General features: G+C 38.5%; 2 protein-coding genes across 8 annotated transcripts in view; one reads left to right on the top strand and one right to left on the bottom strand.

Moving 5' to 3' along the window:
- Positions 1-25,425, bottom strand: part of PKP4 (plakophilin 4) — a 237,134-nt gene that overhangs the window by 29,880 nt on the left and 181,829 nt on the right. For 4 of the 7 annotated variants that reach the window (XM_023217400.3, XM_023217403.3, XM_026454019.2 and 1 more), the window contains exons 8-11: positions 19,557-19,745; positions 17,206-17,425; positions 10,779-10,911; positions 8,835-9,048 (exon numbers count right to left, since the gene is read on the bottom strand). In XM_023217400.3, the coding sequence (XP_023073168.1) occupies positions 8,835-9,048; positions 10,779-10,911; positions 17,206-17,425; positions 19,557-19,745 (756 nt within the window). The remainder of the gene's footprint in view (positions 1-8,834; positions 9,049-10,778; positions 10,912-17,205; positions 17,426-19,556; positions 19,746-25,425) is intronic. The other 3 variants (XM_023217401.3, XM_031936428.1, XM_031936427.1) reach the window with 1 other exon arrangement.
- LOC111546095 (60S ribosomal protein L26-like) lies at positions 23,258-23,781 on the top strand. Its single transcript, XM_023217404.1, has one exon. It carries the CDS (start codon positions 23,302-23,304, stop codon positions 23,737-23,739), a length of 438 nt encoding a protein of 145 aa, XP_023073172.1. The 5' UTR covers positions 23,258-23,301; the 3' UTR covers positions 23,740-23,781.

Raw genomic sequence — 25,425 nt, 5'->3', positions numbered from 1 at the left:
ACTGATTTGGACAGGCAGGTGGGAAAACCTGAACTGCAGGCACAGGTGTTATCCCAGGGAAGGGGGTGAGGCCGATGGGCCAGGAGGGGCAGAGCCTATTTCACAGGACGGGATGGAGGAGGGAGGTGATGAGGAGCTGAAGGAGTGAGGAGGCCAAAAGGGAAGGGAAGTGCCTGTAGTGAGAATTTGGAGCCAGATGCAAACTGAGGGTGATGTCACAGGTAAGCCAGCAGTTTGAATTATGTGTGAAAATATGGTGCTGTTAACAGAAATGAGGAAGTCAAGGGGGTGGTGGGGAGAACCAGTGCCATAAAAATGTCTGCTGGGCTAATCAATTGCCCAAGCTTTCTAACAGGGCTGAAGGCTGTCAACAAATTATGAAATCTAAGTGAAACTGAAATAATGGGAAAACAATTATTGAGACAGGGATAAAACTACTGTCCTCAGTTATGGAAAACTACCTTTTTCTGGATAAATTCTGAGCAAAACAAGTCGTGGTGGTACAGAGCCATTCCCAGCGTTTCTAAGATGACACTATCTGAGCAGAGTTCCTGAAACCTGTGCAGTGATCCCTCCATGCAGTGAGGCTCCTGGTCTACAGGTGTGGCTTGAGGCTTTCTCCTTCCTGCCCCGAAGCATGAGAGACTGACTGCTGCACTCCCTGCTGGCTAGCACAGAGCACTGCAGGTGGTGGACAGGCCTGCCTTACTCACCTCTGTGTTCCCTGGGATTTCCTGCACAGCAGATGCATAATCCTCATGGGGCACGGGGGAGCTCACCAGTTCCAGCTGTGCTCGGAACATCACCATCTCAGCTTTCAGGGCAGTGGGAAGTGGATGTTCAGATGGTCTGAGGGCAAGATGCTTCCTAGGAGGGAGCTGTGTGGAAGTAAGCACCTGGGCTGGCCACAGAGGCTGCACACATGGGCCCCAGCCTGTATATTCCATTTGAAGGTGATTGTTCCTGCTGTTGAAATTTGCCCCCAGCTGGGACAAGATAGTTCTTTAGTGCCTTTAGAGAATATAAGGGTTAGCCCGAGTTTCTGTGATTTTGCAGGCATAAAGGTGGATCACAGCACCTTTGAAAAGATCTATCAATTTTTAGAGATCTATTTACAGAATCATATTTGCATTTTAACGTATTCTTCTTTATTCTAATTTTACCACTTCATGGGTATGCTTTGTGGATTAATGACATAATGTAGTTATACAGTTCTATGTTCCCTGGAAAGGCATTTCTACAGAAAATAAATAAGCTTACAATTCAGAAATGCTGACTGAGAATTGCCCATATGGGACACAAAGAGTGGTTCCTTCTGTTGGAGCAGAGCTAATAAAAGGGAACAGGCCACACGAAAGGAAATTAGAGAATCCCTCTGGGTCAGAAACGGCAGTGGGAGCAGTGGCCCTGGCCACCCTTGTTCTGCAGGTTATTTCAGTGTGACACAGAATTAAGTCATTTACACTGTCACAGTTACACTCTCACAGAGATCTGCCCAAGAAACTGTCACTGAAGTCATATATTCCACAGCTGACCTACATGTTCCAGGAACACACTTGCTCATTTGTAACTGCACTATTCAACACCCAGTTGTCTGGTGCTGGCAGAAGCTTAGAGACAAAGATGCCTCCAGCTGTAAGCTACAGAGCATCACACTCAGAAACCGCAAAGCATTTGCAGGACCTGGTCTGGGATCTCCAAATTTCCACCTTCCTTGCATTTATAGGCCATCTAGTCAACTGAGGGAGCATGTCATAACAGGGTCTCTCTCGTGCTGAGAAGTTCCACTCTGACTGATGTCTGAATACCCAAGTCTTATTAGTAACCTTCTGAGACTCCCTACTTGACTGCCTCCTTGTGCCTGGCACTCGGAAGCCTCCACTCAAAATATAGGGTCATATTCCACTTACAGAGTTGAATCTTTTCATACTCAAAACTATAAATCTTGAATTACAAGACCTAAAAATCACATTTCATAGGTTTCCTAAGCAAACTGAAGCTTTACTTGATCCCTAGTTTGATATTATAGTGCTAGTGACGAAATTCAGGGATATTTCTCTATGGTCCCGGATAAAATGCAGAGAGTAAAGTTTACTGTGGGGCTTTTTTCTTCTCCCTTTTTGGTGGTAATCTTAAAGAACAAAGGAAATAACATTTGTACCCTCCAGATTTAGCTCCTGTTCAGCCTTTTTCAGTGGCCAGGGAGGCAGGGGAAGGGTCAGGGAAGAAACACCTCCAGCCTGGACATCAGGAACTCAGCCTGGAGACTTGCCTGCTCAGCCTTCCTGAACTTCAATTTCTAATCTGTAATAACGGGAAGATAGATTTCTTTAGGGTTCTTTCCAGTTCAAAGTTCTCTACCAATTGAGAATTGGTCTATTTATAATAGACGTTTTTTGTCTTCTTAGCAATTAAACTTTTAAAAATTTGTCATTTCTCATTACACATTTTCAGGGTTTGAAATGTTCAGTAAATAAGGGAATCTGTTTCTGTTGTTATTGTTTTATTTATTTTTTTGAGAGAGAGTCTCTGTTGCCCAGGCTGGAGGGCAGTGGCGCGATGTCGACTCACTGGAACCTCTGCCTTTCAGGTTCAAGCAATTCTCCTGCCTCTGCCTCAGACTCTCTAGTAGCTGGATTACAGGCGTGTGCCACCACACCTGGCTAATTTTTGTATTTTTAGTAGAGATTGGGTTTCGCCATGTTGACCTGGCTGGTCTCAAACTCCTGACCTCAAGTGATTTGCCTTCCTCAGCCTCCCAAAGTGCAGGGATTACAGGTGTGTGCCACCACGCCCAGCTATGTTTTATAAAGTGGACCAAGTGATATGGATCCTTACTGATTTGGGCTGGGAATTGGGAGGAGATGTTGCTAGATTTCTAAAAATGACCCATACAGCTTCTAACAGCCCTAGTGGTCCATTACAGTAGGATAGAAAGTAACAGACTGACTCCTCTCTGGATCAGAGAATAAATGACCTGTTGTGAAGGCATTTATTAACTAGGCTAAGGGGACATGCTTCGTAAACTGTTTTCATCCTGTAATGGCAAGTAACTGTCCAAAAGGCATGTCCACTAAGCTCCTGCTTTTTATAGCACATAAGACTAATTCTTGCCAGACTATTCTGCCCTTTGTTAAACCTTAGCCTGGCCCATCTACCCTTCCTTAGTTACAACTATTATTTTCTTATTAATTTATCATCAAATTAGAAATATGGAGCTAATAATCAGGAGAACAATACGCTTCATTTCATATTCTGCAGTGTCTGGAATCCATTGCTAGCATCCAAACATTTCACAATAAACAGTGGAAATATTTTACTTTGCTATATGGATGAATAATCACTAGCTAAACTGGAAGAAATGTACATGTAGCAGTCATATGAACAAAGTCTATTATTACTGAAGAACAAACGCTACTTTCTGATATTTAAGAGGGTAATAGAAGTGTGACGGTTTGGGACATCTGGTATGCACATTAAAAAGCAGGCCTCCAGATTCTGTGCAATATCTTCAATGTCTATAGTTTCAAAAAAATGATGTTTTCAGGATGCGCAATAACTTGAAACTCCTATTTCCTAGCTTAGAAACACTATTTAATTATCTTGAACAAATGAGTTCAACATATCTTTCTTAGTGACAAGATGTTCCCATCTTCCCTCCATACTTTGTGGCCCAGTAGACATTCATTTTATAACCAAACTGGGGAACAACCATACTTCATCCAGCTTTCAAGTTTAAGTACAACAGCAGCAAAAAATACCTTTGGAATAAAAGAAAAATTACCCTAAACACTCACATATATCAGCACTTAATGAAAAGCTCATTAGGTTTCAACCTAGAAAATGTTCAACGCAATGAAGAAAACACAAGAATCATGTTACATATTAGAGAACCATTTTAATTAACAACGACAGTCATACTGTCTTGAGAAAATACATTTGAAGAAAAGTCCTTTTTCCCCTCTAAAAATAAAGATGTGGCCAAAAATATAGGCCCTGGGCAGTTATTGTGTTTAAAGCAAAGGCAAGGCATCTTTATAAAAAACAGCTAAAATTTCTCCACTTAAGTACAGTAAAAACTGCCAAACTGAAACAAAGGGAACTAGAAAAAAAAGACTGGATTAATAACTGGGTTGAATTACTTAATACTAAAAATAAAAAATTTCTAGTTTCAAGGGGATAGCAGTTTCTTCAAATTATATAATATTTGGAACACAATGGTTCACTGTATTTTAACATTTCATGATCCTAAGTTGACTATAATTTTCACTTAGGAACGCATAGACCCTACCCACAAAGGCCAAGCACCGTGCAAGGCTGGCCATGGTATTTGTGAATGATACTAGCAGAACACTAAAATCTAAGGCTAATGTTCTGTTTTCAAAGGGGACTTTATAGGAGATGGGCACCTGATGGGGAATGCTGGGTGACATGGTCACACAGCACCTTGCAGCCTGAGTTTGGAGCAGATGTGCTTTAGTGACAGTTCAGATTGGGGGCTTACTTCCTTGGTTAGGAGTGCTGGTGGCTGGATCTAGGGTGGAACTGGTCTTTTTGTAGGGCCATTCCTATGCAAAAATGACCTCCTGAGCGTTTGTATTTTTTGCCTTTTCAAGTTATATAAGATGTCTTCTTGCTGCTTTCTGGACAACCTTGTTGTCCAGCCTTAACCCCACCAGCTAATGAGCTTCCTGTCCTGCGGGTTCATGCGCGTGACTGCGACTACTTTGTATGGAATCTGTACAGGAGATTCAAGCACTGGATGGATTACTGAACAAAATGAGTTCTGAGGTCTCCCCCAACCCTGTGATTCTGTATTAAAGACGGCTTGAGCATTTGATGTGAGGAAGACTTAATGAGAGAAGAAAGAAGAGTTCAAGGATCTCTTGATGTTTCCATGCTTTAAAACGTATCAAGGATCAATCACCCTTAAAATATTACTGAACATCAGTTAAGGTTAGTACCACTAAATTGTAGGACTGGAAAATGTGAGCAATTTTGCTGTCTCTATAAAGCTTAGACTATAAATACATGTACACACACAAAAAAAGCAACGATGCTAGATTTATATTGTGACTTGTTTCATATTAGTTAGACAATGTTTAGGTATAAATCAAACACAGCTGCCATTTGGCTTTTTGAACTGGAAACTCATTTCTGAAGTCTTCTGGTCCAACCTACTTTACTTATGGCAACTGTGTGAAGTGTTTGCCCACTGACCACTCTCATTTCAATGTTTTGAAGAAAACATTTGATAATCAGACCACATGTCAAAATAAATGATTAGTGGTAAAAGTATATAGTTACAAAGCAATTCTTAATGTCTCCTAATCTACAAGTATGGCAAAAAAATTGTTTCTTATAGCCTAAAAGCTACTGGCAGATATTTTCAAGAGAAATATCAGAGGTACTTCTTAGTTTTACATTAGAAGTGATATGATCTATTAGGAAAATAGTTCTTTTTGAATTAGAAAACACTTATATCCTCTTTTCAAGGCCAAGGTTCATGTCTTAAAAGATCTCATGTTCTCAATAAAATAAGGAGGAAAGCATCTAAATTAGCACTCAATTCCAGAGTGTGCTCCAGGTAACCTAGTACATAAAAGTCCTTGGTAGTAAAGTTGGGCTCTACTTAAAGTAAATTTGACTTATTTTTAAATGTAAAGAAAAAAAGAGCACACAATCATGTACTTTTCTTCCTGTTTAACACTAAACCTTACAAATTCCTTGAGCTCAGCTCAGGAAAGGCACTGTAATAGTCTCTCCCAAGGAAAAACCTCAAACAGAAATTCAGAAAAGACTCATTCCCCCTTTATAAGAGGACAGAAGAGCAGGAAAAAGCTTCACATTAAGGATGTAAGGATCAAGTCATGATGAATCTGGCTAGTTAAATCTGAGGAGAAGCTATGTTTTCCATGTCATTTGTCCCTGGATCGCCACTGCTGTCTCAGGGAGCAGCGCACACAGTTGTCTGCAGCCCTCCTGGCTGCATGGTGTTACTATGGGAAGACAACTGGACATGACACAGGAAGTTCAAAGTGATGGAAAGAGAGACATCAGACAAAGCAGGAAAGCACTCATGTACTACAGATGATTCTGTCTCCTCTATGCCTCCCTAACAGGCGGCTCAGGGTAAATTTGTGGGCATAATCACGGTGACTGTGTTGACTTCTAGGATGAACATAGCTACATTTCAATTTTTTAAATATTCTGTTTAGCTTGCTCTAATTTTCATTTTATAGCTACATGTACATGTTAGCAAAAATAATTTGTTTTTTGGTGAGATGCCCCAAAAGCATTTTAGAAAGTGGGGGTATTAATTTAGAAGCACTGAAGAATTAATATTCAAAATACATTAAGGCAGATAGCCCATTCCAGACTTATGAGAATTTGTAAAGTATATTCTACGTTTGGTATTTTGAGTACAAGGGAATATTAATGTTGTATTTTGAACATTAATATCTTATGAGAAAGTTGATTCCCCTTAAATATTGGATGCAGGATGGTTTATTCATTCCCAAGGGTTACAGAAACTACAACTCTGATTTCATACTGGAAACCTGGGGGAGAACGAAATTAATTGTGAAGAAACGTTGTTTTAAAATTTTAAATTAAATATCTCAAGCATGAAAAAAGGCAAGGAAAATATAAAACAAACACCCAGGTATGCTAGCTTTATCAAATATTAACATTTTGTCCTATGTATTTCAGAGTTCTCTAAAGAAATAGAGCTGGAATACAACTCGCAGTCCCACTTTCCTCCTTCCTCTTCACAGAGGTAACCTCTATCCTGAATCTATTTTTATTATTCCAATTAGAAATTTTAATTTTATTGCATGTGCATATATCTATATCAATCTACATATTTAAAAACTTTATTCAAATTTGTATTGCTCTGTAGTTATCATTCTGCAAGTATTTCTAAAGCTGTATGTATCTATGTTGTTATGTATAGTCTAATGTGCTTATTTTAACTGCTGTATGTGGTTTTGTTGTGTGAGAGTACTGCTATTGATGTAACCATCCTTTTGCCAATGAATTCTTAGTATTTTCCCTGAATTATCTATTACAAACAATGCTGTCATCAATGTGTCCTCCTGCAGAACCATTCTTCCAGCTCAATCTCAAGTATCCTTGAATCCAGCCACTAACACTGCAACATCCAGGCGTTACTTACTCCTCCCTCTCTCTCACTCCTCACATCTGACCATCATGCCCAGACCATGAAATACTTCTGACTGCTCCATCCTACTCTTTCTTTTCATCAGTGAAATAGTTCAAGCTGTTATCGTTGGACTGTTGGTCTGTTCACAGGTCTCCCAGACTCTCCCTCTTCATATCAATCCTCTACCCTGCTGCCTGCTGGAAGGCATTTAAAAGCCTAAACTGGCCATGCCATACCCCAGTGTCCCCACTGCATGTGGGACACAACTAAGTTCCTTATAAAAATTCCCTAAACGGCTGGGTGCAGTGGCTCACGCCTGTTATCTCAGCACTTTGGGAGGCTGAGGCGGGCGGATCACCTGAGGTTAGGAGTTGGAGACCAGTCTGGCCAACATGGTGAGACTCCATCTCTACTAAAAATACAAAAATTAGCTGAGTGTGGTAGTGCATGCGTGTAATCCTGGTTACTCAGGAGGCTGAGGCAAGAGAATTGCTTGAACCTGGGAGGCAGAGGGTGCAGTGAGCTGAGATCACACCATTGTATTCCAGCCTGGGTGACAGAGCAAGACTCCGTCTCAAAAAAAAAAAAAAAAAAAAAAAGTTCCCTAAATGAAGACTGTATCTCTCTCTGGCCTTGTTTTCTTTAATTTTTTTTTGGAAACAGGGCCTCACTTGTCATCCAGGCTGGAGTGCAGTGGTGTGATCATGGCTCACTGCAGCCTCAACCTCCTGGGCTTAAGTGATCCTCCTACTTCAGACTCCCAAGTACCAGGGACCACAAGCACGTGCCACCACATCCAGCTACTTATTTTTATTTTTTGTAGAGGTGGGATCTCCCTGTGTTGCCCAGGTTGGTCTTGGACTCCTGGCCTCAAGTGATCTTCTTGCCTCGGTCTCCCAAAGTGTTGGGATTACAGGTGTGAGCTACCACACTTGGCCCTTCACTAAGTTTTAATACGGCAGCCCCCTCTTGTTGGTAGCTCCAGAACTATATCCCATGCTGTTTCTGCGCTTGTAACTGGAAAGACCTCTGCATCTCCAGCCAGTGCTTCCTAATCCTTTAGGCCAACTTTAGTTTCATGTCACCCAGGGAACTTCGCTACCCATCCTCTGTGCCCAGTGCAACCTCTGTTGAGTGAGACTTGCCACATTTCCCTGACACTCACAAAACCACCTGTGTTCCTCACCAGTCTGAGGGTGACTTAAGCGCAGGCACTGGGTTTTATTCCTCTTTCTATCCCTGGGGCCTAGTACAGTACATGGGAATACAAACAGGCACTCAGACACCAGCTGAGCTAACATGAAAGACAGCCAATCCATTAAGTATATTTTATTCTCATAATAAAGGAGAGTCTGTCTATTTAAAACAACTAGATTTACTATGAAATACATAGTAAAAAATGTGGTATTTAGTCCTCCATGAAAAAGACATCTGTTAGCTGATATTTACAAATTATTAAGTACAGTAACTGATACTAATAGAGATGACCACACTGTAAACGGTTTCTGACTCCTCAGACTAATACTCAGCCGTCACAGTTGTGAGCACTATATATATCTTATTATCTACTACCTGGAACCTCCAACTCCTCCACAGTGCCACTATACAAGGGCACAGTCCAGTCTGTTTTCAACATTTCCTCTAGGACAAGATCACATTCTATACCTACCTGTAACAAGCTCCCTTACTTCTGCATCAATAGATTTTCTCAACAGTCGCAACAAGGCAGGTATCCCACCAACATTCTTCATTGCTATTTTATTTTCATCTGTAGACTTGCCAAAAACGAGGTTTCGAAGGGCACCACAAGCATTCTTCTGAACTTCCAAAACTCTGTGGTCCAAAAGGTCAACCAGATGCTTGATTCCCCCTAACCTACAAACCTAGAATGAAAAATACTAGGTATCAGGCCTAAGTAACATGCAATTAATCAGTGATCAAACAGAAGTCTGTTATGGAGAGATCACAGGATGTGGATATCTCCAGACCATTTCAAAGGTTACTTTTTATTCCAAATAAGACAACTTTTATAAATTCTAAGGAGAGGCCAGGCGCAGTGGCTCATGCCTGTAATCCCAGCACATTGGGAGGCCAAGGTGGGCGGATCACTTGAGGTCAGGAGTTCAAGACCAGCCTGGCCAACATGATGAAACCCTGTCTCTACTAAAAATACAAAATACTTAGCTGAGTGTCGAGGCACACGCCTGTAATCCCAGCTACTTGGAAGGCTGAGGCACAAGAATCACTTGAATCTGGGAGGTGGAGGTTGCAGTGAGCCAAGATTGTGCCACTGCACTCCAGTCTGGGCAACAGAGCAAGACTTTGTCTCAAAAAAAAAAAAAAAAAAAAAAAATCTAAGGACCCTCTCTTAGCTGATACTTTTCCTGGGTTCACGGCTTAAAAAAGAGATAGGAGATCCAGGTGGTTTAATATTCATTGGCAGGCGGCACAGTCCTCCTCCAACCCTCAGAGCACACAACAAGAATTGTGCTTTCACTCCAGCAGGGCAATGTGCAAATATACAAACATAGCAAAGCTATATGCAGGGCTTGAGACAACATAGGAAATAATTTTTGACTTAAGTTATTTAGTTTCTAGAATGAGTTCTCTAGGCTACTCTCCTTAAATTTTCTTCCATTTGTCAATGCATTAGTACATTACTTGAGTATTTCTGGGCTTTATTTACTACATTCACTTTTAGGTCTGGAGCTGTATGCTGTTTTGCATATTAAAATGATGAAAAACACTTCAGTTTTATATAACACTGTGGGTCAGAAGAAGGTTTGAAACATTAAAGAAAGAATCTGTATGTTATATAGAATTATAGCCAATTACCAATAACTTGCTATGTTTCTATAAATACCAAAAAAAAACCCTGAAATAAAATATTCACATATGTTTAGCATTAGTGATGGTTATAATCCTCTATAACTTATTTATAGTTGGCACCAACCTGACTAGAATTCCATAAAACACATGAGCTCACTAGTTCAATGAATACTATAATTTTTACCTAGTAATTTTTTTTTTTTTTTTTTTTATACAGAGTCTCGCTCCCAGGCTGGAGTGCGGTGGCTCGATTTCGGCTCACCACAACCTCTGTCTCCCAGGTTCAAGTGATTCTCCTGCCTCAGCTTTCTGAGCAGCTGGGATTACAGGCCATGCGCCACTATGTCCAGCTAATTTTTGTGTTTTTAGTAGAGATGGGGTTTCGCCATGTTGGCCAGGCTGGTCTCGAATTCCTGACCTCAGGTGATCTGCCAGCCTCTGTCTCCCAAAATGCTGGCATTACAGGTATGAGTCACTGTGCCCGGCCTAAAAAATATTGTTTAAATGCAAGTTAAATTGATTTTTGCTTCATGATCTTATAAATAAGCTAATGAAGTAGACATATGATTTGAAAATGCTGAAAGCACTCCAAGAAATATATTTATCCTAGTTTTTCCTGAGAGATGCTGAAATGCATAGTTAAGTGAAAGAGTATCTGGTGTCAAAATATCCCTTTAAAAAGACTCTTGAATTACATTGGGTAATTTCTTAAATACAGAAGCACGTGGCTGTTAAATGCAAAGGCACTGTTTTCCCCAGTCATCCCAGGCACCGTGTCCTGTACCTCCATCTTCACTTTGTTGTCGCCAAAGCACAGGTGCTGCAGGTAGGCCGCTGCATTTGCTTGAACAGATGGGAACTGGTGCTGAAGCATGTGAATGACCTCAGGCAACTCAGGATCACGCCAGGCAAACTCCCTACATGAGAAAAACATGGCTTCAGAAAGGAAGGCCCATGTTGTAAAAATACACTGAACAAAAACACTTGTTATAAGGGAAAAAAGCTCTGCTGAGATAAAAATGGGAAGTTACAAAAATCCTAAAAAATACATACCTAAATAATTTTTCTCCCTGATGAACATATGCAGAGGCCCAGATGCTTACGATCTTAAAGAAATCATGACGCACAGATGCACAGAAAGAGATTCAGGAGAACAAAGAAAATTCTTAATGTAAGTAACTTTTCCACTCTGGTGCTCCTCCTCCTGGTTTTAATTTTATGTCTTTCTACCTATGTAAGAAATCTGCAGGTGCAAGGCACAGGTAAACACGTGCACTTTAGCGAAGTGAGATGTCATGCCTGAAGGGAGAGGAAGGGCTGGTGGTAACAGACAGAGCTGGCGTCAGCCTAGAAATCACAAACATTGTGTGCCTGCGGATTTTTAAGAAACAATGTTTATGGTTGCTCTTGAGTATAACACAGAAACACAGAAAACTATAAAAAAGAAAAAGTATTTGACCAGTCATCCTATATTCAGTATTACTGCTGACATTTCCTATTTTTCTATATATGTGTGCAAATGTGCACACATCTGTGGGTTTGGGATTTTTTCCATAAAACTGGGTTATTATTAAATAGCAGTTAATATTTCATAAACCCCTATCCTGTGTCAGGCACTATTCCAGGCATTTTATATATATTTATTAATTTATCCTTACCGCAACCTTAAAGATGCGGACGTTGAGGCAGAAAGGCCATGTGACTGGCCACATGGCTGTAAACAGTGGAGTGGTACTCTGCCTTCAGAGTTTGTGTCCTCCAGCACTACGCTATACCATTTGTTTGGACAATGAATATATAATCATGCTATGTATATGTACTTTTATACTTTGCTTTTTTTCAGCTAACATCCATTTTCAGGATTTTCTAACGTCCAGATGACATTACGCCAATAAGATATTGGCATAGTGTTTGGAATTCTTGTTAAATGTAAGTTTGCTCTTTCATTATGTGAAGAGCAGATTGTTAGAAAATGGCTTACAGAACAACAAATATACAGACTTTGATTACAGGATAAAGTTAGTTGTTTATTAAAAAAAGAATTCATACTGAGTAAACTTTTAAAATTATCTTTAAAATTAATGACCGAGTGATACTTCTCTTGCCTGGTTTTTGAAGCCTTAGAGTCTCTCTTGGTCTGGGAAGGCTCCATGTATTAACTTGTTAGACCATTGCAAAGGGGCTTGTCATCCCACACCTGTGTGCACACATGCATCCACACACACACACCACACTCAGTGAATCCTTACTGTGCTACGGTGCTGGAGATACAAATACTGGATACGATACGATTCCATTTACAGGGTCTTCTAATGCCAAACTAAAAAGTTCCATCTTAATACCAACAACAGGAGGAGTTATCCTTTATTGAGTTTACCTTTATCAGGCTTTGCGCCAAGAACTTTACATTCATTATCTCGTTTACCTTTACTGTTCCTCATGAGGTAAGCACTATTAAAATAACATTAGACACAGATAAGGAACTCAGGATTAGTAATTAGTGGTGGAGGTTAGTGAAACCCAGGTGGTCTATATGTGTGCCTACACATAAGGAATGAACGTTGTGAAGCAGGAGAGTGAGAGGATATGACATGGTCACATTTATACAGATGATAACTCTGGTGGCCAAGGAAAGAATGTCCTAGAATACAAAAAGATGGGTGTCATGCAGAGTATCCACTATCCACACAGAAATCTACACAGCTGCTTGAAACGAAATAGACTTCTCTTTGATTTCTCTCTTTTCTTCACCTTCCCTCATGGAATCCATCAGCAAGTTCTGTTGACTATCTACAAAACATTTAACATATACCAAATCCATTCATTTTCTCCATTTTGCCCAGAGGAGTCTAACAGTTTCCTACATGTTCTCTCTGCTTCTAATATTATCCCCCCACCCCATCTGCACCCCCAATCCATTCTTTATATAGCAGCCAGATGATCTAAAAACTGAAGTCAGGTGTGAGATGGAGTTTCCGGCTTGGGGAACAGGTTGGATGATGACGTCATTAACAGACATTAAGAATATAGCCAATGCCAAGGAAGGCAAGATAACAGCATAAAAAGCACAGAATATGGAGTTAGATTGCCTGGGTTTCAGTCTTGGGTCCTTCAATTTCTGTGTGATTTTGAAAACCAATTAATTATTTGGAGCTTCAGTTTCCTCAACTGTAAAACAAGATCAATGAAACTAATATTTCAATCTTCACTGGTTGGTTGTAATGATTAAATGTGATGTTGAATACTAAAATATTTTACATATTTTTACTTCGGATACAGATGTTTTACTAATATTCATCGTCCCTAAAAAATGAGCTATTCCAAACAGATGAATTCCTAGTAACAAATAATTTTCCTTTTATATATTGAAACTATATCAATCATTTCTCATGAAAATCTGTCTAAAGCCTACTATGTAAATCTCTGTTGTACTTAACAGAGTGCAAGAAGTATGATTTACTCTTTCTTTGATGACTCACAATCATTACAAATACACGTTTTTGTCCTCTTTAAATGGGACACTGAGGGTCAAGATTTCCTGACATCCCTGGGGCCAGACAGCCCCGAGGGTGAGCTCCTGCCAGAGCTGGGCAATTAGGCTTGCTTGGCTTCATCTCCAACCTTGATGTAAATTCAGTAGAAATTTACCCTGGAAAAACTGCTATCAATTTGTGGGCTGGCTGCCAGGATTTGCTTCAGTAAAACCTAAGCTCAGACTTCTGTTTCTAGCCATGATAGAGTAACTCGTACTGGATTTTGCCCTCCCACTATAAACAATGATAAAAGTGAATTTAGCTAAATGTAGGAGAAAACTGTTTTTAGACCCTCGACAACAGGCAACACAAGAATATAATCCGTGAGAGGAGGGAAACATCAATGAGTCCCATGTTTACCTGGCTTTCTGCCGGGGGGTACTTTCTGGACCATGACAAAGGAAGCTGAGGACAAGTAGTATGTGAGGGATTTAGTGAGCTGAGGCAGGGAGTGAGTGGAATTTGCAGGTGCTAAAGTGGTTATAATGTGCAAGGCAGAGTACTGAAGACAAGGGAGCTAAGCAGAGGTGATTCTCTGGGTTTGTGTGTGGACTATCTGCAAGTCCTCAGTTGTACCCTGAGCTGTAGGGCACATACACAGGTCTGGTGGAGAGTGGCTGCTGCATGACTCAATGCTGAACAGGTACCAGTTGATGTGGACTCCCAGCCTAGTCAGAGCACAGACATCACTGAAAACCTTGGGAATTTAGTCAAGACTCCACAAAGGCCAAGTTTTAGGAGTAAGGACCATGTTCTAAGGTTTAAAAGAAATATGAAATAGACCTAACAATGAACAAAACCAATTTTGATGGGATTGAAAGGATCTACCAGTAATTTAGTTCTCTGCCACAATAAGACTCAGCATCCTAACAGAAGACAGCCTAATCCAGATTCCCTATAATGTATCATCCAGAACAGTCGGTATATAATTTAAAATGACTAAACAAGAGAAGAATCAGAAACATATGACTTACAAATATGTAAAAAAGGAAACCAATAGAAACAGACCCAGAGACACCCCAGATGTTGAAATTATCAGAGGAAAAATTTTAAATGGTTATGTTAAATGTGTTCAAAGACTTAAAGAAAAAGATGTATATATGGAGTGAAGAGATGGAGAATCTCACAGGAACATGGACTATACAAAAGGAACCAAATTCAAGGATTAGAAATAAAAACAAATTTGCAAGGGCTTCACAATAGATTGTAGTGTATAGGACAAAGAAAACTAAATTTGAAGGCATCAATAAAAAATTTTGATTATAAGAATACAGGGAAAAAAGACTGAAAAAATGAAGACAGATTCAGTAATGTGTGAAATAATAAAGTGATCCTATGTGTTTAATTGGAGTCCTAGAAGGAGAGAAGAGAGTTTGGGCAGAAAAGAAGCTTAAAGGATTAATCGTTGAAAATTTCCCAATTTTGACAAAAACATCAACCTACATTCCAAGAATCTCAGGGAACCCCAAGCAGGTTAAATGCAAAGAAAATTATATTTAGGTTCATCAGAATAAAACAGCTGAAAGCTAGAGAAAAATCTGAAAAGCAGCCAAAGAAAAGATACATTACACAATGAGAAGAATACACATGATGTCTGCCTTATCAACAGAAACAACGGAGGTCTGAAGACAATGAATGACATCTTTTAAAGTACTGAAAGAAAAAAATCCACACCTGTAAATCCTGAATTGTATATCTAGCAAAAAAAATCCTTTAGAAAAAACAAGTGAAATATTTTCAGATAAACTGAAGCTGAGAGAATTTGTTACAAGCAGAAATGCAAGACAAGAAAGGTTAAAGGAAGTTCTTTAGGCCAAAGGGAAATGAGCTGAGATGGAAACGTGAATACACAGGAAATCTTTCATGTTACTCCTTTCAGAAGCATCATTGGTGTTATTAATAAATTTGGTTCCCAAGTAGACGACTATAAAAAAACTCATGGATTTCCTTTTATACAGTAAAGATCAATAACTTTCTCAGTCTTACAGAGAATTTTTCAGGGTAACTGTAATGTGGCATTAACAATAAAGGCTTACAAGTGAATAAAAATATTACTTCCAATTGCTATTTTCAAAACTAAAAATTAACAGCTGTCATGAGCTTTTAATTTTGGTTTAAATATTCAAACTTCAAAATCATCAGAATTCCAGTTTCAGCTAGAATAAATGCACCTACCAATCACTTATTCACCTTACAAAATGCATTATCGGTAAAGTTTCACATAATCAAAGCTAGCCATAACAGTTTTATGCATTAGACTATGAAATTATCACACTATGAATAGCTGAGGTATATTATCATACATGAAGTCCTTGTTTATAGCGAATCAACTCATATTAGAGGTCAAAACTGAAGTCTTCAGGGACACATATTAAACTCAAAGCTCTCATCACACTTCACTGCCTTTCTAGGCAGCTATTATTTTCTCTTCAGGTCCAGTCAAGGGATGGTCTAAATTACCTACAATTCAAAACCCTTTTGGGAATTTCTGCATCTATTTGGGTGTCTGAGGCCTTTGTCATTTTGAGGATTTGGAAAAACAAAATCAGTAAGGGTATTTCTGACAAGCTGTAGGTGTTATTAGACAAGTTATTTTTGAAACTCCTTAAAAATGACAAAAAGGTGGCAAACCAGGAATAGCAGAACCAAATGCATTTATAAAGCTTAAAGAATTTCAGGAATAAAAGTGAATAAGGGCAGTGGTTTTAGTGAAGCAGTGGATTTCCCACTCAACTTTAAAGTATCTTTAGTCATTTTGTTTTAATGACCAAAACCTCACTCATCATTTTAATTCACATTCATTAAAATAAGTTGGTAGGTTGCTAAAAATGAATTGATAATTATAACAATTTTCCAGTGAAGCAACTATTTGTGGGCGAACAGTGAATGAAATCTTGCATACACGCCTTAAAATAACACTAAAGCTGCTTAAAATTTAGCACAATTTCATTCTTTCAGAAATGAAAATTCCTTTAGTTTCAAAATATCTTTATTTCCTGAATATTTTAAATGGCTTTAAGGACAAGGTCAGTTTTTCAAAATCAATCAAGTATTAAATGACTCACATTATCTTAATAAAAAATGCTGTCTACAGGGCCAAACAAAATCAGGAGGAGGAAACGTCTATGATGTGCCAAATACTTTTTGCTTATTAGATAGAATTTCTTATAAAGACTACCTTCTCCTAAATGTCAGAAAGATTTTTCAAAGAACCTGGTTAATAAAAGCGTTATATATTGTTGACTACTATGATTCAAAACATATATAACACTGGTCTTTCTCTAGTTTGTAATAATCAAATCCATTTCTTGAAGCTGTTATCCAAGAAGTCGGTCAGGATAAGGGCAAAGGGAAAACTGATCCTTCAAAGCCTTGTTTAATTCTAAGAGGCTATTCCAGGTAGTTGTCTTGATGAAATACTTCAGTCATGAATGCTGCAGATATTCCCATGGATCTGTGCATTCTCTAACTTATTATTAAAGGATGGAAGGAAGGAATCTATCTTTAAAATGAAATTAACCTCAATGACCTATATAGCTGGAATACAACTGGAAGTATTAATAGATATGGAATTAATGATAGTATAATAGACTTAGCAACTTAAAAAAAGTCAAAAGTGAGGAACTGGCTAACTCCTGCAATACTGTAGCCTTCTAGAGACTCCTAACTGGTACTCGCCTGGGGTCCTTCTGAATGCTGTCTATTGATGGGGATCTTGTGGTGCCATCATCAGCCGACACTACGTGCTGAAGCCTGTTATAATTGCACTCTTGCACTCGGTATTGTATAGGCCTGTAGGGCTCCGCGTAGGTAGCTGTTGTGTTCAGAGCATAATTATTTCTTTGGTATGTAAGGGTACTTCGTTGGCTGGATGTCCTTTGTAGATTTCCAATACCTACTAGAAAGTCAACATTTTGAAAAAGATTAGTATGTTCTCCATGAGATCACACTTTAATAAAAGGTAAAACATTTTTAATTTTAAGGATTATAGTTTTTGGCAATTATATAAATTGCACTTTTATATTTTAAAATTCTACCTTATTAGTGCTAAAAAGGGTACTTAAGTTTTTAATGTACCTAAATATTTTGTTAATTTTATTAGCAAGAAAGAACAAAAGTGAAATTACAAGTCTGCTTATATAATATGTTCATTGAGGTTCAGTAACAAAACTGAGAGAAACACAAGAATCTTAGAGACAGACAAAATACCAAAATTTATTAATTTCATTCTAGTGGTAAAAACAAGATTTCTTCAAATTTGTAAGTAATTAAAACTATCAAAATTTTAACACTTCATGTATACAGGTTACTTGTTTTATTCTACAGCAGTCCATCCTTACCTTTTGGTTTTGCTTTCCATGGTTTTAGTTACCTGTGGTCAATTGTTGTCCAAAAATATCAAATGGAAAATTCCAGAAACAAGTAATTCATAAGTTTTAAATTGCACGCCATTCTGAATAACATGATGAAATCTGTGCCATTCGGCTGTGATCCCACTGGGATGTGAATAATCCCTTTGTCCAGTGTACCCATGCTATAGATGCTACTGGTCTGTTAGTCACTTAGCAGCTATCTTGACTATTATATCAACTGTCTCAGTACTGCAGGGCTTGTGTTTAAACAACCCTTATTTTACTTAATTGTTCTATTTCATTATTTGTTATTCTTGTTAATCTCTTACTGTGCCTGATTTATCAATTAAACTTTATCATATGAATGAATATATAGGAAAATATATAGTACACACAGGGTTCAGTACCATCTGCCATTTCAGGCATCCACTGATGGTCTTGGAACGTATTCCCCCTGGATATAGAGAGACTACCATACCTTTTATTTCTAGACCTGTGGATTGTAATAACACTGGAAAATCTACTTCACAAGAGGGAAAGAAGATTGATATATCAAATTATTCTACAGCTACTCCCCTAAATTATTGTATGACGCTATTATAAAGATACTATATACTGAATTTAAAATGACTTTCCTAATTATTGCAATGGGTATCCCTCCAGTAACTGTATACATATCTTCTTGCAATTAAAAAGATTTTAAATAATATCTATTTCTTAGTCCTATTAAAGGAATTCCTCAATTTATAGACATAAGGAAAAGCAAAAATTTTTTATTAACATCTATTAGAAATGGTACATTTTATTAGAAGATAAATCCCTCAGTGGATCAAACTGTCAGTTTCCTGCAAAGAATCGATTCAAATACAGTCTTCCCCATTCTGGTGTTGAGATAGGTATTTCTCCTAGAGTTGTACCTTTGAGGGGTTATTATTGCTACCTAGGGTTCATTTGTAAGCATGTTAATGAATCTGATACCTCTTAAAATAAAGAGTAGTCTTGAGACTCCATGAGGCAGCCGTGCAGCATGACCTGGCAGCTCACACCACCATGGGCTACAGCTTCTGCTCTACCAGCCTTGATGGTGTGGCACAAACATGAGGACTGGTGGTACAAGGGTGTGATGCTCCAGCTCCCTGCTTTTATAAATGTTGCTATTGAATCCTGCCCCAGTTTGAGTCCATCACAAGAGGTATCTATTTCACACTCTCCATTTAACTATTCAGAGAACATCCAACATTAAAAAAGGAGTAATGCCAAATACACTCGGGCTTCACACTTGCTAAATCAAAGATGGCCAAGTAACTGAGTTATGGATTTTCTCCAAAAACTTATTCGGCAAAGGAATTACAAAGAAATATTCCAACAAGGCTTTCCTTTTGATATTGAATATGCGCCCAAACTGGAGTCAGATTTACAGTTTTACTAACTTATTCCTGAACTAACAGTATAATCACTATGTTCATTGATTATATTGTACTAAGGTAAAAATATATCACCTACAAATAGGTACTAAATGAACCTGTTTTATTGCTTATTGATCTGCTGTCACAGCTGATTATCTGACAACCAAATGGACATCATGATTTCCTTCTAACAGGGAACCCAATCTCAATAAAACGCTTCTACTGTGGGGCCTGTGAAATCAGGAAACCAGTAAACAGAGCTGATGCCCACCTGAACCTGTACGATACAACGCCGTCTGTGATCCTTGGAGCTCCACAGTTCCATGGTTTGGGCTGCGGTACACTGGGCTGTAATAGGTCCTCCCCTCATATATAGGAGTAATGTGCAAGTCGGGAGACACGGCAGAACGAAGGTCTTGCCCAAGCTGACTGTGCTGACTAGCATAGGAACTCCGTAAGCCTGAGGCACAAAAATTACATCATTAAGAACTGAGACAATCACAGTGAGGTTAAAAACATAAACCCTAATTAAAATCCTAACCCCTATAATCCCAGCACTTTGGGAGGCAGAGGTGGGAGAATGGCTTGAGCCCAGGAATTTGAGACAAGTCTGGGCAACAGAGTGAGACCCCATCTCTACAAAAAATAACTTTAAAAAAAATTAGTTGGGTATGGTGGTGTATGTCTGTGATCCCAGCTACTCAGGAGGCTGAGGCTGGAAGACTGCTTGAACCCAGAACGTCGAGGTTGCAGTGAGCCATGATCACACCACCGCACTCCAGCCTGGGTGACCAGGTGAGGCCCTGTCTCAAAATACATACATACATACATACATATGTAGATATATACTAAAAAAATCCTAACCAATAGGACCAAGTGTTAAGTCTAAACAGTAAAACTAGTAAGTTTTACCAAAGAGAAATGACACATGTGAAAAGGACTCCATATATATATTTTAAATACAACTTTTCTCGGCCGGGCACGGTGGCTCATGCCTATAATCCCAGCACTTTGGGAGGCTGAGGAGGGTGGATCACAAGGTCAGGAGATCGAGACAATCTTGGCTAACATGGTGAAAACCCATCTCTATTAAAAATACCAAAAAAAAAAAAAAAAATTAGCCAGGCGTGGTGGCGGGCACCTGTAGTCCCAGCTACTCGGGAAGCTGAGGCAGGAGAATGGCGTGAACCTGGGAGGCGGAGCTTGCAGTGAGCCGAGATCCATCACTGCACTCCAGCCTGGGGGACAGAGCGCGACTCCGTCTCAAAAACAAACAAACAAACAAAACACTTTCTCTTGGCAGCAAGATGAAAGTAGGTTTTCTAAGAAAAATAACAAAAAATTAAATGATTTGATACACTGAGATTCATCCTCCAATAAGCTATTTTATGATGGTGATCAAACAAAGAATGACCTATTATTATATCATTTTCACTTTAAGAGCTTTATACAAGCAGTGGTTCATGCTGCTCTCTTCCTACCCTGCGGACCTGCCAGTCTCATTTAGTGGACAATCAGCTTCTCTCTGGGTGCAAGGCCCACCATCTCACACCTCTTTGAATCCCAACATCTAACAGAATGCCTACATTACGTACTTGGTAAAGGTTGATGTTTAAAAGCTGTTTTGAAATGTCTATTAACTCACATATAATTTTTACAGAAAAACACTGGAAATTTTGTGCCATAAGTTTTGTAATATTATCAGTGAACTAATATTATTATAAAATACTATTTATCATTATGTTTTTTCTTTCTTTAAAAAAAAAATCAAACCCCAAAACTGTTGTTTTTATAAGAACTCACATACCAGATTCTTGTTTACCTTCTTTCTAGTATAAAGAAAAAACATAAAGTTAGTAGTACATGAACATTAAATCTTTTTAAATATTTTGATTCAAACTGCTAATAACTAATGTTTACACATGGGACTCATGACAAAAAGGTATACTTCAAACCCAAACATTTCATTTTCTTAAAAAGACTGAATGAATATTTTCTATATTATGATGCTCAGAAGTGACTTGCATTATTAGTAAGTAGAGTCTGTCACTTGTAAAAATATCAATTAAGGATATATCCCAAACATAAGAGAAAGCACAAACATATCTGAAGCCAGTCAGTATATATTTGCTTTTTAAAAAATGGCAAATCATTAACAAAATAAGTAATTATAAAAAGGTAAGACTGGCCGGGCACGGTGGCTCATGCCTGTAATTCCAGCACTTTGGGAGGCAGAGGTGGGCAGATCTCGAGGTCAGGAGTAACAAGCCTGGCCGAGGTGGCGAAACCCCAATTCTACTAAAAATACAAAAATTAGCCAGGCATGGTGGCAGGAGCCTGTAATCCCAGCTGAGGCTGGGCAGAGAATTGCTTGAACCTGGGAGGCTAAGGCAGAAAATTGCTTGAACCTGGGAGGGGGAGGTTGCAGTGAGCCAAGATCGTGCCACTGCACTACAGCCTGGGTGACAGAGCGAGACATGAGACTCCGTCTCAAAAAAAAAAAAAAAAAAAAGATGGTTCCCATCCTGTTAGTTCAGTTAATCAAATCACAACTAAAAGCAAATGGGCCTGAATATGCGTGCTAATTATATGTTGCTTAGTGAGGAGAGGCAAGAAAGTTAATGCATGCATAAAGCTTCTAAAGTGAATGATTATTACCTACCCTGGACAGCAATGTGACACGGAAAGAAACTAAACGAATCAATGTGGGTTTTAGCTACTGGTTCCCCTCTTGCTATAATGAAGACCATAGGTTTATACAATCTTATAACTGGGAGATTATCCAGCCAAACCTCATTTCAAAACCGAGGAAACCGAGTCCCAAAGGAAATGTGATTCGCCCCCAATGGAGAGCTACTTCCTTGCCGAGCTGGGAGGAAAGCACACGTCAGTGCTCTGTCATTATACATCCAATACTGGACACAGCTATCCCTCATGGAGCAATGGCATGTGGTGAGGAAAAGTCTGAACTCCACAGAGCCCTCCACAAACACCAGGTTAAAGAGGAAGGTTAAGTCCACCAAGAAGGGGGCCATGGAAAACAACTTCAAAGATGACACTATGATTGCTATTGCAAAATTCCCTTTTGAGGATTTCAGCTTTTTAGTCACTGGCCAATTTCTTCTTCTTCTTTTTATTCTCTTCTTCTTCTTCTTCTTCTTATTTTTAGCATAGTCTAAGCTCTTTCTTTATGGAGCCCATGAATACCTTAGACAAAAGTGCACAGTTTTTGCTAACAGTGACATAAAGCAGAAAGGTGAATGTACCTAGTGCTCAATAATCTTATCATTATGAGGTGCTGTTGTAACACCCAACAGAGCCACAGACACTCACGACTCAGTGCAAGACACTGAGGATCACTGACACTTGGACAGAGCCAAGCCGGGGACTGGATGCTTCTGACATTGGTTGAGTCCTCGTGCTCCCACCACTGCACTGGGATGTGAAATAAGACAAAGCATTCCGCATCACCATTACAATGTTATATTCTCATTCTCTAAGTATCTGGCTGGATTCTTCACTGGAATCCATGCAATCTGAAAGGTTCTGTAAACACTGACTATGATTTCATGAGAAAGGTAACAAAATGAGCTCTTTGCATTTAGAAATATAAAAAGTAACTGGCAGATGTTCACTCACTATAGGATCATTAGTAAATTGGAATTACTATTATGTGATAAGACTATAATGGGAAATAAAAGACTTAGAACTTTAGTGGGATGTAGCACTTTCTTGATATTAAGAATCCTTCTAAATAACACAATAATGTCTACTACTATTTTTGTTTACCCGCTCATGTGTTTAAAAACACATGTACACAGTCTTACAGATTAGCATTTAAAAAAATTACAGTAAATAGCCTCTGCAGATTAAGTAAAATGAATATGTATAGAGAGCTCACTATAACTTACTATTATTGAAACTGGAATTCAAATAATTATGTTCTATAATTGGTATTAGAAATAATTTTTTCGCTTTTCCCTTTTGCGGCCATCACCGAAGCGGGAGCGGCCAAAATGAAGTTTAATCCCTTTGTGACTTCCGACCGAAGCAAGAATCGCAAAAGGCATTTCAATGCACCTTCCCACATTCGCAGCAAGATTATGTCTTCCCCTCTTTCCAAAGAGCTGAGACAGAAATACAACGTGCGATCTATGCCCATCCGAAAGGATGATGAAGTTCAGGTTGTACGAGGACACTATAAAGGTCAGCAAATTGGCAAAGTAGTCCAGGTTTCCAGGAAGAAATATGTTATCTACATTGAACGGGTGCAGAGGGAGAAGGCTAATGGCACAACTGTCCATGTAGGCATTCACCCCAGCAAGGTGGTTATCACTAGGCTAAAACTGGACAAAGACCGCAAAAAGATCCTTGAACGGAAAGCCAAGTCTCGCCAAGTAGGAAAGGAAAAGGGCAAATACAAGGAAGAAACAATTGAGAAGATGCAGGAATAAAGTAATCTTATATAAAAGCTTTGATTAAAACTTGAAACAAAACAAAAAAAAAAGAAATAATTTTTTTCAGGGCTGGGTGTGGTGGCTCACGTCTGTAATCCTAGCATTTTGGGAGGCCAAGGCGGGGAGATCACGAGGTCAAGAGATTGAGACTATCCTGGCCAACATGGTGAAACCCCGTCTCTATTAAAAATACAAAAATTAGGTGGGTGTAGTGGTGTGTGCCTTTAGCCCCAGCTACTCTGGAGGATGAAGCAGGAGAATCACTTGACCTGGGAAGTGGAAGTTGCAGTGAGCCGAGAGCAAGCCACTATACTCCAGCCTGGTGACAGAGTGAGACTCTGTCTCAAAAATATATATATATAAATAAACAAAATTTCATAGGTAGTCCCACAGATTAATTTTTAATAACATTACTTCCCCTTCCAAATAATGGAAAATACTGATATGCCACTGCATTATTTATCCAACAATACCTTCTATTTACAATTCCACAAACATATTAGTTTAGCTAGTATTATAGTGATTCCATGTGATTCAAAATCTTTATATTTATGGCATTAGAAATAAACATAAATTTATCTTTCAAAGATCGATTCTTTATCTCCTCTAAAGTTTTCTTGACATGCTATGATTATTCTGAAATGAGCATATTAGAGTATATATATATATATATATGTCTGTAGTAGAAAGTAAGTTTGTGTCATCATTTAAATTATGATCACCAAATACCCAAGTCCCTGAATTTAGTACAAAACATTGCTTTAGGCTTATCAATTAGTAGGCTATTAATCCTTTGAAATTAAGAACACTTTGCTTCTTGAGAACACTGCAGTATTTCTAGAAAAAAATCACTGAGAGTCTAGGCCTAAAAAATAGACATTATATATATTTCTCCCCAAAACATAAAGTTTAATTTTACCTGCACTGTCAGAGAAATGGACTTTTTAAACCAGAGGAAATGAGCCCTCTTAGGGTTAAACATGGAGACAATAATTTATATGCTGGCTTCCTTCCTCCAGTCTTCTCTTTACTCTCTTACAAGCAGGAATTTCTGCATAGCTGTTCTATACACACAGTGAGAATATGGAAGTCCTCAGAACTATTTATTTTCTAAGATTTCCTTGGGAGGTGGAATTTCATAAATGATTCCTACATCATTTTGCTGCATACTTTTCAGAGGCATTGCAGAAAATATCTAAGCCAAACATACTTCTTGGATGGATGAGTGAATAAGAGGTGGTTTCTCCACTAAGAATTTCTTTGAGCTCAAAAATCAAGTTCAATATAAATTCTCCAGGCAAAATTATTCAAACAGAAAAATCTCAAAAGGCTTAAACTTTCCTAGAAGCCATAAAAAGATACTAATTTTACTATGTAAAAATGTTAAACAGTTTTGTAAATTAAAACTAAAATGAAATAAAAAGACAAGTGACAAAATGGAAAAAATACTTGAGAAGCATATTATGAGGTGCTAACTTATCTCTAGTAAAAAAAAACCTTTCACAAATTATAAAAATAGACAAAAGACTTGAACTTGTAGTTTAACAAAATGAAATAAAGTTGTTGATGAACATATGAAATCTTCAACCTCAGTCATAACTCAATAAAAGCCCTTTAAAAAAATGAGGTACAGCTTTTTACCTATCAGATTAGCAAAGATGAAAAACTTGGAATATGCAGTGC

This window comes from Piliocolobus tephrosceles, chromosome 11 (assembly GCF_002776525.5).
Source record: "Piliocolobus tephrosceles isolate RC106 chromosome 11, ASM277652v3, whole genome shotgun sequence".
Lineage (NCBI taxonomy): Eukaryota > Metazoa > Chordata > Mammalia > Primates > Cercopithecidae > Piliocolobus > Piliocolobus tephrosceles.
Note: the sequence above shows the minus strand (reverse complement) of the source record. Positions and strands in the feature narration are given on the sequence as shown.

Bases quoted from the DNA above. Each gene is read 5' to 3' on its own strand.
- LOC111546095 (XM_023217404.1), top strand. From the start codon at position 23,302: ATGAAGTTTAATCCCTTTGTGACTTCCGACCGAAGCAAGAATCGCAAA.